Source organism: Schistocerca gregaria, chromosome 9 (genome assembly GCF_023897955.1).
Source record: "Schistocerca gregaria isolate iqSchGreg1 chromosome 9, iqSchGreg1.2, whole genome shotgun sequence".
Classification (NCBI taxonomy): Eukaryota; Metazoa; Arthropoda; class Insecta; order Orthoptera; family Acrididae; genus Schistocerca; species Schistocerca gregaria.
The window spans coordinates 220,463,190-220,481,090 of record NC_064928.1 but is presented as its reverse complement, the minus strand read 5'-3'; the positions used below and the strand labels follow the sequence as shown (position 1 = coordinate 220,481,090).

Below are 17,901 nucleotides of genomic sequence, written 5' to 3'. Positions count from 1 at the left end.
TTATTTCCGGTGTTATGCCTTTCCCTGTACTGAACTGTATGTACAGTGTTTTTTCAAAGTTCAATGAAAGTCCATTTGCGGAAAACCACCTGATAACTCTTTGAAAAACATTATTTGCATTTTCCTCAGCTGATTCTTGCTTTTTAGGCTTGATTACAATACTTGTGTCATCTGCAAAGAGAACCAAGTTTGCATCTTCATGAATATAATTAGGCAAGTCATTAACATATATTAAAAACAATAAAGGCCCCAAGACAGAACCCTGTGGTACCCCATTCTTGATACATCCCCAGTCTGAATAATCTGATGCCCTTTGTGTACTATGTGGGTTTACTGTTTCAACCTTCTGCATTCTACCAGTTAAATATGAAGTGAACTATCTGTGTACTGAACCATTCATTCCATAGTACTTCAGCTTATCTAAGAGGATTTCATGATCCACACAATCAAAAGCCTTAGAGAGATCACAGAAAATCCCAATTGGTGATGTTCTACTATCCAGAGCATTTAAAATTTGATCAGTGAAAGCATGTATAGCACTATCTGTTGAAACACCTTTCTGAAAACCGAACTGACATTTTGTTAAAACGTTATTCCCACTGATGTGTAAAGTTACTCTTGAGTACATTACTTTTTCAAACACTTTTGAGAAGGATGTCAGAAGTGAAATAGGACGATAATTGTTGATGTCTGTCTTGTCACCTTTTTTATACAAAGGTTTAACTATGGCATATTTCAATCTGTCAGGAAATATTCCCTGATTCAATGAGCTATTACATATGTGGCTAAGAACTCGACTTATCAGGTGTGGACAAGATTTTAGTATTCTACTGGAGATACCATCAGTTCCATGTGAGTTTTTATTCTTAAGTGAATTTATTATTTTCTTAATTTCAGACGGTGAGGTGGGTAGGATTTCAATTTCATTTGTTTGCACCGGGAATGCCTCTTTCATATAGAGTTCTGCCCTATCTGGTGAGCAGCTAGTGCCTATATTTTCCACTACATTTATAAAATGATTATTAAAAATATTTTCAACCTGTGATTTTTCATTTATAAGCTTTTCATTGTGCTTAACAGTAATACTGTTGTCCTGTGACCTTGGTTGCCCTGTTTCCCTTTTAACGATATTCCATATTGTTTTAACTTTGTCATCAGAGGTGCTAATCTCAGACTTGATACACATACTTCTGGATTTTTTTATAACTTTCCTTAGTATATTACAATATTTCTTATAATGGTTGAGCTTTTCTTCATCTCGACTTATTCTAGTGTCTTGGTATAGTTCCCATTTCCGGCTACAAGAAATTTTAATCCCTTCAGTCAGCCATGTTTTTTTATCAAGTTTATTTGAATTATGATTCACTAATTTCTTAGGAAAACTGCTTTCAAATATACCCACAAGTTTATCATGGAATAAGTTAAATTTAACATTTGCATCAGGTTCCCGATAAACATCCTCCCAGTCTACCCGTTTCAAGCTTTCCTTAAATTGTTGAATTGTTATATGGTTAATTGGGCGTATTATTTTGTTTGTTTTTTCCACATTACTGTATGGAGCAAAGTCATGAATTGAAAGTAGCTGTGCATCGTGATCAGAAAGCCCGTTCTTAATAGGATAGGTGCTTACTTCTTTTAATTTATCTTGGTCTATGAAAATGTTATCTATCAGGGTGCTACTGTCTTGTACAATACGAGTAGGAAAATCAATGACTGATGTCAGATTGTAAGAGCAAAGTAATAGTTCAAGGTCGTTCTTCTTGCTTGAGTGTTTAAGAAAATCTACGTTAAAATCTCCACAAATGATAATGTGTTTTCCTTTTTCTGACAGATAACGCAGCAAGAGATCTAGGTTTTTAAGAAACATTTGAAAATTTCCAAGTGGGGACCTATATACAGTCACAATTATGAATTTACTACTGTCCAATTCAAGCTCACAAGCGCATACTTCAATGTGCTGTTCTACACAGAATTTTACGGTTTCTATGTTTTTAAAACCATGTTCCCCCTTAACATAAATGGCAGCTCCTCCTTTCTCCATATTGTCTCTACAAAAATAAGTTGCTAGTTTATACCCATTAATATTTACATTTTCTATTTGTGTAGTTATATGATGTTCAGACAGGCACAGTACATCAACTTCTGTTGTATTTTTAATATTCTCAAAACAAATTATTAGTTCGTCTATTTTGTTCCTTAATCCCCTGATATTTTGGTGAAATATATTAACACAACTGTTTCCTCTACCTTTATTCGAACCATTTATTTTTTTACCTTTAAGAGCTGCCTGTCTGGACATCTTGTTCAACCTAAAAAAGGTGCCCCTATGGCCTTTCGGGTCACAGGGGTTTTGCCTTGAGTGCTAGTGGCCCCCTTTAGACGACCTACAATTAAATCAGCTAATCTATCCTTCCCTAGACTATTTAGGTGCAGGCCATGTCGAGTGTATCCCTATCTCCCAATGCTACCAACAGGCACTGTATAAATGTGTGTCTTTGCACAGTCCAGCAGCTGCTCGCTCAACTCTCTGTTAACTCGCCACACAGAAGGGTTAAGCGAGGGCTGATCGTAACGCTGCAATACCTCAACAAAACCCACATTCGTACATCCTGTTGCAGCTCCTATTTTATCCAGGTCACTCTTAATATCATAATTCCTATCCTTATTCAATGTAAAAACAGGGGAAACTTTTTTGCATCTTGCACAAAGTTAAAAATGCGGCACCTTTACAGTTACAGGATTATTTGAAAATTTCTATAGAAAAACAGACTCGGTTTAGTTTCTCAAAACATTCTCTCTCGTCGCACAGTTCGGCAGCAAACACACGTAACGCATCGTTTCAGCACATACTGGTGAGGATAAGTGGAGATGTACAACGGAGTGTATTTTTATGAATTTTTTTGTGGGGATGGGTCATGATTTCGTTTTCTCTTCAAATAAGAGCAGTTCTTAAGTTTTTTGATCAATTTTTTTTCCTGGAGACATCGCAGGGTTGCACTGGCAGAGTGCATTTGGAGGGGAGGGAGATTATTTTAATAATGAACTATAGCAGTGCTCCTCCATCTTGAAAAATGTTGTCATATAATTGTAGATTTGTTTGTCTTCCCCAGAAGTAAATTAATGGAAGAAATTTGTACTTCTGCACATGGGGCTGCATCACATCAGCCAAACAATTTTTGTACAAGGCTGCTGTAAGTCTCCTATATTTTGATGTAGTGATGACATTCTTAAATTTTGTAGCATAATCATCCACCATTTTTTGAATCCTCTGTCCACAAATGCCAGTGCTTTCTTGTAGGTGTACATAGAACATTGACAATAATTTTCCGGAAAGGGTCCTAGCATACTCAGATATATGCAAGTGAGTGACTTCATTCATTTTCGGTTTATTTGTAGCGTAAGTAACACAAAAATTAAAAATTAAAAAAGAGATCCGGAAAAGGGTCAACCCCATGGACTTCAGATTAATGTTCTGCACTCTTTCCACTGCACCAACTGATGCATCAAAACAGTGCTAACATAAATGGCTCGTGCTCACCCTATTCTATTTTCTTCTAAATATTTGGTCATCTGGAGCTCCCACTTCTCTCTCTTTTATTTCTGTCCGAGACCTGCATATACCATAAAATTGGACAAAATCAGTGATGATGAGTAGGTGTGGTTCCCCCTGTCAGTTAATGTGAATAAATGTGTTAAAATTCAGGATGTGAAAGGGAGACTGTACTTTACCATTTGGTAAATGAGGAACTAGGGCAGAAAACATGAAATATTTAAATCTTAGGAATGGCAGCACTTAATAAATCTGCTAATAGTACATAGGGCTAGTGTATTCCTTTGTGTTAGCAGAAGAGCCAACACCGTGTTACAAGTGGAGGCCGAAATGCATGCGTTTTAGCTCACACAGTCTGTCATGAGAAGGGAAGAACTATACTGACGTGAGGTCTGGAACATGGCAAGAAATGACAATTCAGAAAGCGGACATAATTAGTTTGATACTTAACTTTAATCCATTAATGATGAATGTCACTCTTGACGGTAGTTGAGTCACAATATTATCTGTTCAGAATACATTCTTGAAGATACTAAGTATAGTAACTGAATATGGCACCTTGCTAGGTCGTAGCAAATGAGGTAGTTGAAGGCTATGCTAAACTGTCATCTCTGGAAATGAGAGCGTATGTAGACAGTGAACCATCGCTACCAAAGTCGACTGTACAACTGGGTCGAGTGCTATGGAGTCTCTCTAGACTAGACCTGCCGTGGGGTCTGCAATCACTGATAGTGGTGACACGCAGGTCTGACATATACTAACGGTCCACGGGCGATTTAAAAGCTACCACCTAGCAAGTGTGGTGTCTGGCGGTGACTCCACATAGTGTGTACCTAAGATTGCAGCTGTTCTTTCACTCTACATTTTGTTTCATAAATCTTATCATGACAGGAAGCCTTCAAGCCTGTGGAACGATTCAAGTCACAAATCAAAAGGTAGAAGCAACTACTGCCGGCTATTTCTGTAAAGTGTACTTGCGACAAATTATGATTATTGCTAATTATCTTGTGCTGATAATTATGGGAATTACCTCTAAAAAAATGGTATCCTATGGCTATAATATCAATGAGTCACACATGGAATCGACCAGCTCATAAAAATACCTCAGTGTAACACTCTGTAGAGATTAGAAATAGAATGATCACATAGGTTCAGTCATGTGCAAAGCAGCTGGTAAACTTAAGTTTATTGGTAGAATACTGGGGAAGTGCAATCAGTCTACAAAAGGGACTGCTTACAAATCACTCATGTGAACCATCCTAGTATATTGCTCAAGCTTGTGGGACCCATAGCAGATAGGACTAGTCGGGGGATATTGAATGCATACAGAGAAGGGAAGTTCTAAGGAATGACGAGATACGTTTGAAGTTCTCTAACGCTATAGATACAGCAATAAGGAATAGCGCAGTAGGCAGCACAGTTGAAGAGGAATGGACATCTCTAAAAAGGGCCATCACAGAAGTTGGGAAGGAAAAAATAGGTACAAAGAAGGTAGCTGCGAAGAAACCATGGGTAACAGAAGAAATACTTCAGTTGATTGATGAAAGGAGGAAGTACAAACATGTTCCGGGAAAATCAGGAATACAGAAATACAAGTCGCTGAGGAATGAAAGAAATAGGAAGTGCAGGGAAGCTAAGACGAAGTGGCTGCAGGAAAAATGTGAAGACATCGAAAAAGATATGATTGTCGGAAGGACAGACTCAACATACAGGAAAGTCAAAACAACCTTTGGTGACACTAAAAGCAACAGTGGTAATATTAAGAGTGCAACGGGAATTCCACTGTTAAATGCAGAGGAGAGAGCAGATAGGTGGAAAGAATACATTGAAAGCCTCTATGAGGGTGAAGATTTGTCTGATGTGATAGAAGAAGAAACAGGAGGCGATTTAGAAGAGATAGGGGATCCAGTATTAGAATTGGAATTTAAAAGAGCTTTGGAGGGCTTACGGTCAGATAAGGCAGAAGGGATAGATAACATTCCATCAGAATTTCTAAAATCATTAGGGGAAGTGGCAACAAAATGACTATTCATGTTGGTGTGTAGAATATATGAGTCTGGCGACATACCATCTGACTTTCGGAAAAGCATCATCCACACAATTCCGAAGACGGCAACAGCTGACAAGTGCGAGAATTATCGCACAATCAGCTTAACAGCTCATGCATCGAAGCTGCTTACAAGAATAATATACAGAAGAATGGAAAAGAAAATTCAGAATGCACTAGGTGACGATCAGTTTGGCTTTAGGAAAAGTAAAGGCATGAGAGAGGCAATTCTGACATTATGGCTAATAATGGAAGCAAGGCTAAAGAAAAATCAAGACACGTTCATAGGATTTGTCGACCTGGAAAAAAGCGTTCGACAATATAAAATGGTGCAAGCTGTTCAAGATTCTGAAAAAAGTAGGGGTAAGCTATAGGGAGAGACGGGTTATATACAATATGTACAACAACCAAGAGGGAATAATAAGAGTGGACGATCAAGAACGAAGTGCTCGTATTAAGAAGGGAGTAAGACAAGGCTGTAGCCTTTCGCCCCTACTCTTCAATCTGTACATCAAGGAAGCAATGAGGAAAATAAAAGAAAGGTTCAGGAGTGGAATTAAAATACAAGGTGAAAGGATATCAATGATACGATTCGCTGATGACATTGCTATCCTGAGTGAAAGTGAAAAAGAATTAAATGATCTGCTGAACAGAATGAACAGTCTAATGAGTACACAGTATGGTTTGAGAGTAAATCGGAGAAAGACAAAGGTAATGAGAAGTAGTAGAAATGAGAACAGCGAGAAACTTAACATCAGGATTGATGGTCACGAAGTCAATGAAGTTAAGGAATTCTGCTACCTAGGCAGTAAAATAACCAATGATGGACGGAGCAAGGAGGACATCAAAAGCAGACTCGCTATGGCAAAAAAGGCATTTCTGGCCAAGAGAAGTCTACTAATATGAAATACCGGCCTTAATTTGAGGAAGAAATTTCTGAGAATGTACGTCATGGAGTACAGCATTGTATGGTATTGAAACATGGACTGTGGGAAAACCGGAACAGAAGAGAATCGAAGCATTTGAGATGTGGTGCTATAGACGAATGTTGAAAATTAGGTGGACTGATAAGGTAAGGAATGAGGAGGTTCTACGCAGAATCAGAGAGGAAAGGAATATGTGGAAAACACTGATAAGGAGAAGGGACAGGATGATAGGACATCTGCTAAGACATGAGGGAATGACTTCCATGGTACTAGAGGGAGCTGTAGAGGGCAAAAACTGTAGAGGAAGACAGAGATTGGAATACGTCAAGCAAATAACTGAGGACGTAGGTTGAAAGTGCTACTCTGAGATGAAGAGGTTAGCACAGGAAAGGAATTCGTGGCGGGCCGCATCAAACCAGTCAGTAGACTGATGACCAAAAAAAAAAACAGAGAAGGGCAGCATGAATGGTCACAGGTTTGTTTAATCCATGGAAGAGCATCACAGAATACTGAAGGAACTGAAATATCAGACTTTTCGTACATTTATATTAGGAGAAAAATGGCTATTGTGTACGAAGCGACTACTCTGCTCAGATACAGTTGTCATCTAATACTTTAAACAAAGCCTTTACGTAATTTTACATACACCAATGCCAGTTGTAATTGTAGTGACAAGTCAGGATCTATCTAATACAAACGTTAGAGTTACAACAATAACAAGATAATAAATTGTCACTCATCACATTGGCATTGAGTATCAGAAAGGCACGCTGAAAAGAGCGCTAAGCTTTCGGAGAAAGTTCTTCTTCAAAAATTGAAAACATACACATTCACATAAGCACAACACACACACACATATTCACATAAGAACAAGTCCACACACACACATGGCCGCTGCCTCTGGTTGTTGGGGCCCCTGGCACCTGGAGATAGTGGCCATATGTGTGAGTTGTGCTTGTGTGAATGTATGTGTCTTTTATATTTTTGAAGAAGAACTTTGTCCAATAGCTTAGCACTCTTTTCCAGTGTGCCTGCCTGAGACTCAGTGCCAATGGCCTTTCCACAGTAGTAACACTGGCTCCCGTCAGATCACCGAAGTTAAGCGTTGTCGGGCTGGGCTAACACTTGGATGGGTGACCATCTGGTCTGCTGAATGCTGTTGGCAACTGGGGTGCACTCAGCCCTTGTGGGGCAAACTGAGGAGCCACGTGATTGAGAAGTAGCGGTTCTGGTCTCATAAACTGACATACGGCCGGTAGAGCGATGTGCTGACCACGCACCCCTCCTTATCCAGTGATGCCTATAGTCTGAGGGTGACACAGCGGCCGGTTGGTACCGTTGGGCCTTCATGGCATGTTTGTGAGGAGTTTTTTTTTTTCTTTTTTTGTTTTTAGACTCAGTGGCTCCTCTATGTGATGAGTAGCAGTCTATCCTTTCCATATTATTGTTACTCAATCCTGGACTTCCCAGTCTTTAAATATTAGATTACAAAGTCCAAATTTCTGATAAATTATACGAACAGCAACTAATGATGTATTCTTTTACATTGTGTTTTAATATCTTGATATTTTGAGTTGCCCCGGTGTTTACTGGTGACTGTTATTGACTTCTGCAGCAGAGTACAAAACTCTGATCTATACTCTAGATGTGGATGTGTAATCTATATGATTTTTTTTTTAAATCATAACATTGCCATTGTTAATTGCAGAGTTCTTCTTGTTATCAAACACAAATACACAGCATTATGCTTACTCCCTCAAGATGAGAGTAAGAATCCCTTGTTCCCTGAGAAGGCTTCTGCAAGAAGTTCGGTTGTAAACCACAATATTCTTATTCCACACTTATGTAGACTAAACACCGTTTTGACCTGGGTTGCACTGCTCTAGAACAGATTTTCTTTCTGCAGGACCCTGGGGTTTCATGGAGTACACTCGAGAGTTCTTCAAAGCTTAGATGCATTTCTTCAAAACATTCAATAAAGCAACTTAAAAAAACTTATGACTCTATAAAATTAAAAATAAAATAACTGTTATTCTAGCTTCCATTTACTAATTTGGATAGTAGGTTCAAATGTGACATCAGCATGAATAAGGCTGTATTTATCGGAGATAAGACATAACTTCGCAGAGAGTAACCTCAACAATGAGTGAATGACTACAGAAGCTGTGACTGTAGCAGTTCATTCAAACCGCCACCATCGTCTGACTCGCAGTGCATTCCCATCCACATCAATCCCTATCGCTGTGTAATCTATCATCAGGAAGCTGTGTTACCTTTGATATACTTATAAAGAAGAGTGTCTCTATGGTTGTTATAGAAAACTAGAGGTTTTTTCCCTAGCTTGATAAAATGTTGTTCACAGGAACTTCAACAACCAAAACATGATTAATTTACAGAATGTTACATTCAAAACAAACATCTATGTATATACTCTGCAAATGACCATGAAGCACGTGGCTGAATACTTTCTGTTGTACCAGTTATTAAGGTTTCTTACCATTCCATTGACATATGGATTGCGGGCAGAATGAGTGTTTGGATGCCTCTGGACATGCCGTAATTATTCTAATCTTATTCTCATTATGCATATGTGAATGATATGTATGGCATTGTAGTATATTCCAAGAGTAACAATTTAAAGCCGGTTCTTGAAACTTCGTTAATAGATTTTCTCAGAGTAGTTTATGTCTACCATTAACAGTCTGCCACTTCAGTTCCTTCAGTATTCTGTGATGCTCTTCCATAGATTAAACAAACCTGTGACCGTTCATGCTGCCATTCTCTGTATGTGTTCAATATCCCCCATTAGTCCTAAGCTATATGGGTCCCACAAACTTGAGCAATATTCTAGGATGGTTCACACGAGTGATTTGTAAGCAATCCCTTTTGTAGGCTGATTGCACTTCCCCAGTATTTTACTAATTAACTGAAGTGTACCAGCTGCTTTACACATGACTGAACCTATGTGATCATTCTATTTCTATTCCCTACAGAGTATTACACCCAGGTATTTTTACGAGCCAGCTGATTCCATCTGTGACTTGTTGATGTTATAGTCATACCATGTTTTTTTTTTTTCATTTTTTGAAGTGCACACTTTTACATTTCTGAACAGTTAGAGCAAGTTGTCAGTCTCTGCACCACACTGAAATCTTATGAGGATCTGACTAAATATTTATGCAGCTGCTTTCAGTCAATACTTCAGTATAGGTAACTGCAACATTTGTAAAAAGTCTAAGGGTTCCATAATGTCATTAATATACAACTCAAAACTACAAACCGGGAGTTCAACAATGAAATTGGACATTAAAAAGTGTTACACTTATCGAAAAGATTATAAAATCCTAGAAGATTATGCTACATGATAATACTAGGTTGAAGAATGTTGTAAGTCTTGTCAGTTGGTCAATGCAAAGTAAAAGATTCCTAAGTAGAAAGCAGGTGGAAGTAATATTTTTGGTTAGTTATAAATGTGCTGGAACTTCACATCTGGAACATATCATTTGGAACATTGTGTTCCCACTAGTATTATTTCTGGTGCCTATGTTGTTGTTGTGGTCTTCAGTCCTGAGACTGGTTTGATGCAGCTCTCTATGCTACTCTATCCTGTGCAAGGTTCTTCATCTCCCAGTACCTACTGCAACCTACATCCTTCTGAATCTGCTCAGTGTATTTATCTATTGTTCTCCCTCTATGATTTTTACCCTCCACGCTGCCCTCCAATGCTAAATTTGTGATCCCTTGATGCCTCAAAACATGTCCTACCAACCAGTCCCTTCTTTTTGTCAAATTGTGCCACAAACTCCTCTTCTCCCCAATTCTATTCAATACCTCCTCATTAGTTATGTGATCTACCCATCTAATCTTCAGCATTCTTCTGTAGCACCACATTTCGAAAGCTTCTATTCTCTTCTTGTCTAAACTATTTATCATCCATGTTTCACTTCCATACATGGCTACACTCCACACAAATACTTTCAGAAACGACTTCCTGACACTTAAATCTATACTCGATGTAAACAAATTTCTCTTCTTCAGAAATGATGTCCATGCCATTGCCAGTCTGCATTTTATATCCTCTCTACTTCGACCATCATCAGTTATTTTACTACCTAAATAGGAAAACTCCTTTACTACTTTAAGTGTCTGATTTCCTAATCTAATTCCCTCAGCATCACCCGATTTAATTCGACTACATTCCATTATCCTCGTTTTGCTTTTGTTGATGTTCATCTTATACCCTCCTTTCAAGACACTGTCCATTCCATTCAACTGCTCTTCCAAGTCCTTTGCTGTCTCTGACAGAATTACAATGTCATCGGCGAACCTCAAAGTTTTTATTTCTTCTCCATGGATTTTGATACCTACTCCGAATTTTTCTTTTGTTTGCTTTACTGCTTGCTCAATATACATATTGAATAACATTGGGGAGAGGCTACAACCCTGTCTCACTCCTTTCCCAACCACTGCTTCCCTTTCATGGCCCTCGACTCTTATAACTGCCATCTGGTTTCTGTACAAATTGTAAATAGCCTTTCGCTCCCTGTATTTTACCTCTGCCTATAACTAAACTAAAAGAAGCAAGTGACTCAATAACTGCAATATCAAGCTGTCAATAGTCAGATGAATAAGACGGAGAACTTGAATAGTTCAGGGCTACAGAGTACACATACCACACACAGACAGCTGCCAGGAAAATTTTACTGTACAGAGGTGTGGTGTGTTTTGGGGTGGGGAGGGGTGAGGCATGCACACCTCCACTCTCACAGATCTGAAGAAGGGGTCATATTAAATATAGAAATGATCTCTGATCTTGTTTGTATGCTAATCGACAACTCAGCCTCTCAGCAAGACAACATGGATATCTTGCTGTAGCTGGACCTATACTTGATCGCAGTACCAGGTATAGTCATGTTCCAATTCAAAGTAACACATGCTGATACTTTGCAATACAAGTGCAAAAAGTGATCAGGAAAACACCTTCATTGTCAGCTGCAACAACCTGCTGTTAATGCCAATAGTTTCACATAGGGAGGATGAGAAAGATGTGGTTAGTGCTGACAGGGAGGTTGATGGAATGTGCAAACAATGCTGAGAAACAAAAGTCAACTCTGTGAAAATTAATGAAGGTGGAACAAAATGCAACAAAGCAGAATTAGTAAAATCACATAATTAAGTATTTCATCGATGATAGTGATAAGTTTGTTATTAGACAACAGTTTCTGCAGTATTATCAACAATAAAAGGAAATATTATATTTGCAAAAACTTCACATCTGTTGTGCACAGAAGTTGAGTTCCAAGCTAGTAAAGGAACTCTGAGAAAAACTGGTCTGTTTAGATGAATTGTGGATTCTTACACCATACACCGTGAATAAATGTTGCAAAGTGACAAAGCATGAAGAGTATTGTCAAGCAATAGAGCTAGGCAACATTCCACTGTTTGAATGCAGAGGTTCATTTTGCATTCACTTCTCTGTGACTATAAGCTTGCAGTATAATCTTAAGTGTCTACTTTTACACAATTTCCAACTGTCAAGAAAAAAAAGGTTTAGCAGTAATATTACAAGAGAAAATGCAAAAAGTGTTAAATTGTAATAAAATTTTACAAAAAGTTTCTTTTTTGTCATTTATTTTCTGACTATCACAATCTCTGACCACGACTTAGCCTTCTGCTCAGCACTGAGTACAGGTACACAGTGGGAATTTATGTCAGGTACTAAGGTCTTTGGTCCCTTTGTTTTGTACAAAATAGAAGCCTCCAAGTCAATGTGATAGACAAGTATGGTGATTTATGTCATACATTTTGCTAATCGAAAACTCACTCATTGAACATTAGGTTCCTTTCAGTTGACCCAAGACCGTAATGTTTCTCAAGAGACAAAATTTAGCAGCAATATTACATGAGAAAATGCCAAAATTGTTAAATTGTAATAAAATCTTACAAAAAAGTTCCTTTTTGTTATTTGTTTTCCTAAGGGAGAATGATGACTACAGGATATTGGTGTTTGAAGAAATTTACTAAGCTGAGTTGTCCTAAATATTCTGGTACAAATTAATGCCGAGTACATCACAGTGCTGCAACTGAAAGACTATGGATTCCACGAGATGGAAGACTAGGGTGTTGATGCTTATTATAGGTTCAAGTGGCTTAAATCTAAAAGTGTGTGTAAGCTTTTTCTTGAAAGTTAATTTTGTTTATAAAAATATGGATGACTGCCATAATTTGGACACAGTTAACTATTATTCGTTTCCTAAGCAGCTGCTGTTCTTGTTATGTAATATTTCACTCTGATTCCACAACTTACCTCAAGTGTTTCAGGAAGTTGAATTTATTTCTAAATATGATTATTGTGATAAGCATTTTCGTTTCGATGGAGAACATCAGCCTGATCAACCTCCTCCCATTAATCTGCACTGTGAGGTTTAGTGTAATGCTTTCCAAATGACTTGTATGTGTTCTATTTTGTGAAAAAAGTGCAGTCATTATAGCTTAGGCAGTTGCATTGGAATTACTCAATTTCATTTTAATTCAAGTACCTTAATAACTCAACTATAGTGACTGTGCCTCTTTAGCTATTACGCATGGTCTGCATATTGTAGACCTCCACTGAACATGTATATATAATTTTGGTTGCAATTTGGTGAAATGTAGCATGATTTAGAGACATAAACATTCATTTATTTTCACTTTTTTCAATTTGAGGTATCATTGTGGGGTATACAAATATGAATGTGCATGTAATTCTCTAGCAACTTCAAGTAATGACCATGTTGATGCATCATACATACTGACACTGTGCACTGAAGCACAACCCCATCAAAATTAATAGAAAAAACTTACTCTGAAGGGTTCGTATGAGTTAAGTTTTGTAAGTGTATGGCACACATTTCCAAAAAAAATCCATGAACATTCTCCCACCATCCAAGACATAAACTGTACACTAGATGGCTCAGCTAGCACACATCAAGTTTCTGAATGTAGATTCTCGAAAAAAGGAACATTGTATAGTGTTCTCATTGTTTTATATTTTAATTGTTCTTGGATACCACCCAACACACATATGACAAGCCAATAACACTACAGGTGTTCGAGTGCTCAACATTGCACTTATCTGTTGGGCCTTCTGATGTAATTCATAGCATTGGAAACCTGAAATCACTACTTTCAAGCCACTGTATGGAGGATTTTCAAACATTATCTTTACATTGCACTTATGATCTGAGGCCACACCTACAATTACACATTCACTGCCACTCACATTTAGCTTGAACAACATCACTTTCATAGGTGAGCTATATTGCAGTAACAGCTCAATGAGTGGTGCTGACAATGTTGATAGTGGAAATTCGAAGTCCGGGAACAGTCGTTGTAAGTCCTGCTGCTGTTGCTCTCACGTATCAGGTACACTGTTGGTATACCTTGAGGTTGTGTAGACACTGAAAACTTAAATGGATCTATGTCCTGATACCACAGCAGCTGCTGCACTGCAAACTCAAACAATTGCCATGTGCCCTGTCCCACAGTATCATCAGAGACCCAGTTTGCTGAGGCGAAGATATTAAATGAAAAGAAATATACAAGGTGATTCATGAAAATATGCAAGTATTTCAGTAAGTTCACAAATGTTTAGTTATGGAGTTGCAGCTAATAAGAGATTGTGCCTGAAATTTTGCAAATTCACTAATATGAAGCCATTACAAAACTGTACAAGGTTAAAGTAAAGCATGATTTCCATTTATTTTATTGTTATTGATCTGGCGAATCTAATAAAACATGTCCCAGGTGTGTATCTGCAGTAGCTTTCCAGAACATCCAGAGAAGCAACGATTATTATAGAAGTAAATTTGTTTACTTTCCATTAAAAATGTAGAAACATTTATGTAATTCTTGGCAACAGTCAGTGACCTGTTTCAGTCATTTGTTAATCTTGAAACTAGTTAGTTTTCTGTGTTGTTCAGTGCAAGAACATAATAACAACAGTGTATTTAAGTGAAACCACAAAATTAAGAACAACGCTGTGAAACTGAAACGAGCAAAAAAATCTGTTCATACACATGCAGCTAAAGGCATTAAACTCGGTGGAGACATTTTTGAACATTTATTATGAATGTACTGTGAAATTATATGTACACTGCGCAACTTCCTTAACACTGAGCTTTGTTTTTTCCCATTTAAAATGAATTCATGTGTGCTATGGTATCAATAAAAGCAGATTATCTGACACATTCATACAGTTTCAGTTAACATTATTACCAAGATTTTTCCAAAATTAAACTCTCTACAACCTCTGCTGAAAACTTTGTGCAATTCTCTGTGTCTAACAGTCGTCCTGCAAACCTGTCACACAATTCACTACTTAATGTAACTTCACAACTAAGTCAGCTATGCCTGTCAGTGTAGACTGACCATTTTGCGTTCGTGTGGCAACAGTTCAACACCCGACCTGCTGCCCAGGGGAAAATAAGCATCAGTGGCATGCTCTCGCCACATGGACTTGGGGAACTAACTGACATGAAAATATAAGGCTCCTAATAGTTATAATTATTAGTCTGCAAATGAAGTAAATACTAATGTAGTGCTGTTCAGTATACTGTCATCAGTCAGCAATAAAAGTATATGCCCTGGTTCCCTGACACCCTACACACGAATAGCAGCACTCCCTAGGGGTGAGCCCATAGTTACTTTTGTGTGAAGATATCTCTCTCCATTATGAATGGCATGCAACCTTCTATTTTCTATGACCGTCTCCATCCATTCACATAGCTGGTTAAAAAAATGGCTCTGAGCACTATGGGACTTAACTTCTGAGGTCATCAGTCCCCTAGAACTTAGAACTACTTAAACCTAACTAACCTAAGGACATCACACACATCCCTGCCCAAGGCAGGATTCGAACATGCGATCGTAACGGTTGCGCGGTTCCAGACTGTAGCGCCTAGAACTGCTCGGCCACTGCGGCTGTCGCACATAGCTGGTATGTTGATTAGGCAACAGTGCAGGACTGTATCAGACGGCTTCCAGAAGCCCAATAATAGTGACAACCTAGGCGCCAGTATCTACTTCTTTCTCCGTCTCATTGGCAAACTGACTGAACCAGGTGTCACACAATCTTTGTTTGGGGAATTCGTGCCGATTTTCAGCCTGTACAAGGGACTTAAAACATGAGATATAAAGTGTCCTAAAGTTCTACAACAGAATGATGCCAGCAGTGTAGGCCTATAGTTGCAGGAATGTGTTCCGAGAACCATTTTTGAAAATGTTAATGACTGGCGCATTTTTTAAATGATTCGAAAGGCTTCGCTCCTCCAGTGACGCACCACGGACCGTGTCGGTAATTGTCATACAGTATCTGGTCAAATGTAACTGGACACCCCTGTGTAATGCAGTATTCACCACTAGATGCCACTAGTGTGAGAGAAGATGAGCAGTATTGTGTCGTCAAGCAGAATGGGTTTGCAAGGGGAGCTCAGTGTCTCCGAATGTGGACTAGTCATTCGATGTCACTTGATAACAAATCCATCAGAGACATTTAAGCCCTTTTAGATTTGCCCAAGTCGACGGTTGGAGATGTGATTGTGGAAATGTAGAGGAATGACCACAGCTTAACTGAGACAAGACACAGCTCATCTTCTGATGGACAGGGAGGGTGCACTGCAGAGAGTGGTTATAAAAACTCGCTTTACTCTGGGGAAGGAATCACTCGTGAGTTCCAAAAGGACTACCAGCAGTCCAGCCAGCATAAAAGCTGCGTGTAGCGCGATAAAGATAATGATTTATAATTGTCGAGCAGCTCCTGATGAATCACACATTTCTCTAATCAATGCCAATCTACGTTTATTGTTAAAGAGTGACACTGCTAAGCACTGATGACTGGAAATGAATGATTTGGAGTGATGAATCATGCTTTGAAAACCTGATGCACGGGTTTGGGTTTTGCTGTCATACTGTTCCAGCAGTGAAGTACAGAGGAGGTGGAGTTACAATAAGGTTTTTTTTAAAATTTCATGATTAGGGTGTGGTCCGCCTATTGAGTTTAAGAAAGTGCTAAGTGCATATGGATATGAACACATTTTACTGTGTACTTACTGTACAGGAATAGATAGGAGATGATCATTGATCACATAAGCATGACGTGCATCCTGTCACAAAGCAGCATCTGTTAGACGGACATTTGTGAAATTTACTGGCCTATCCTGAGTCCTGACCTGAACCCAATGGAACGCCTCTGTGGTGAGTTGGAGCGTCTACTTCACTCCAGACCCCGGTATCCGATGTCTCTATCTTCTCTGGTTTCGGCTCTTGAGGAAGGATGGGCTGCCATTCTGCAGACATTGAGGCACCTCACAGAAAGTGTGCCTAACAGAATTCATCCTGTCATAAGAGGGAAGAGTGGACACACCCCATATTAACTTCCACTTGGATCAGATAGGACATGTGTCTGGTGTTATTTTCTTTGGATTACCAGGCTGCTAATTCTACTTTTTCTCATTTCACAGAGAGAGTGCAGCTTGAAGTGGAGGCTATCAAGTTTGAGTGTTGTCTCATCAACAGGGTAAATGTGCACCGAGTGCAGCAAGACCCCTGATCTGGCAGTAGGTCGGCAGCTACTGACACTGTGTCAGTCCTCAGTTTTTGGCATTAAAGTTTCTTTCTGAATCACCTTCGCTGTGGATTTATTACATCCTGCAACACCTGTGTGTGTGTGTGTGTGTGTGTGTGTGTGTGTGTGTGTGTGTGTGTGTGTGAGAGAGAGAGAGAGAGAGAGATAGAGATAGAGAGAGGGAGGGAGGGAGAGAGAGAGAGAGAGAGAGAGAGAGAGAGAGAAAACATAAGATATACAGTAAAGAGAATGTGAGAGACATTCGGAACCAGTGACATCATTCAACATGACACCATGACACCTCACATTGTACTGAACAACAACAAAAGTTTCAGCCAGTCTCCCTTATTGCCCCTTTCATTCTCTACACATGGGTGAGGGGGAAGGTTATTGCAGCAACCATTGTGCTGCACTTCTGCCAAACATACTAAGCAATACACACTTTCTTACAGTGACAATGAAGAGAATGATAGGATTCAAATACAACAGAAGATTTATAGATACAAAGGAGTTGAAAGTGGAAAATTTGTGCCAGACTGGGAGGTGAAGCTGGCTGACGATCCCTTCAGTGTAGGTGCACACCACACTCAAACTCTTACGGGAATAGGCGAAATGCCACGAGTAATGAGAATATTGGAGAGAGTCACTACATCAGCAGTGTGTGGCTCAGTTGAGAATGTGGGTCCGATGGTAGGCCTCCGAGGGCAGTCCGTGCAGTTGCAATGGCTGGCTTAGTGGTCAGAGCATCTGCCTAGTGAGAAGGTGGTCCGGGTTC

General features: G+C 39.0%; 1 protein-coding gene across 1 annotated transcript in view; it reads left to right on the top strand.

The window, feature by feature from the left end:
- The window catches only part of LOC126292011 (XK-related protein 7-like), a 46,604-nt gene extending 29,398 nt beyond the window's left edge, over positions 1-17,206 (top strand). The window contains exon 5 of the mRNA XM_049985803.1: positions 17,023-17,206. Coding sequence (XP_049841760.1) covers positions 17,023-17,111 — 89 coding nt within the window. The 3' untranslated portion in view covers positions 17,112-17,206. The remainder of the gene's footprint in view (positions 1-17,022) is intronic.
- The last annotated feature ends 695 nt before the right edge of the window (positions 17,207-17,901 follow it).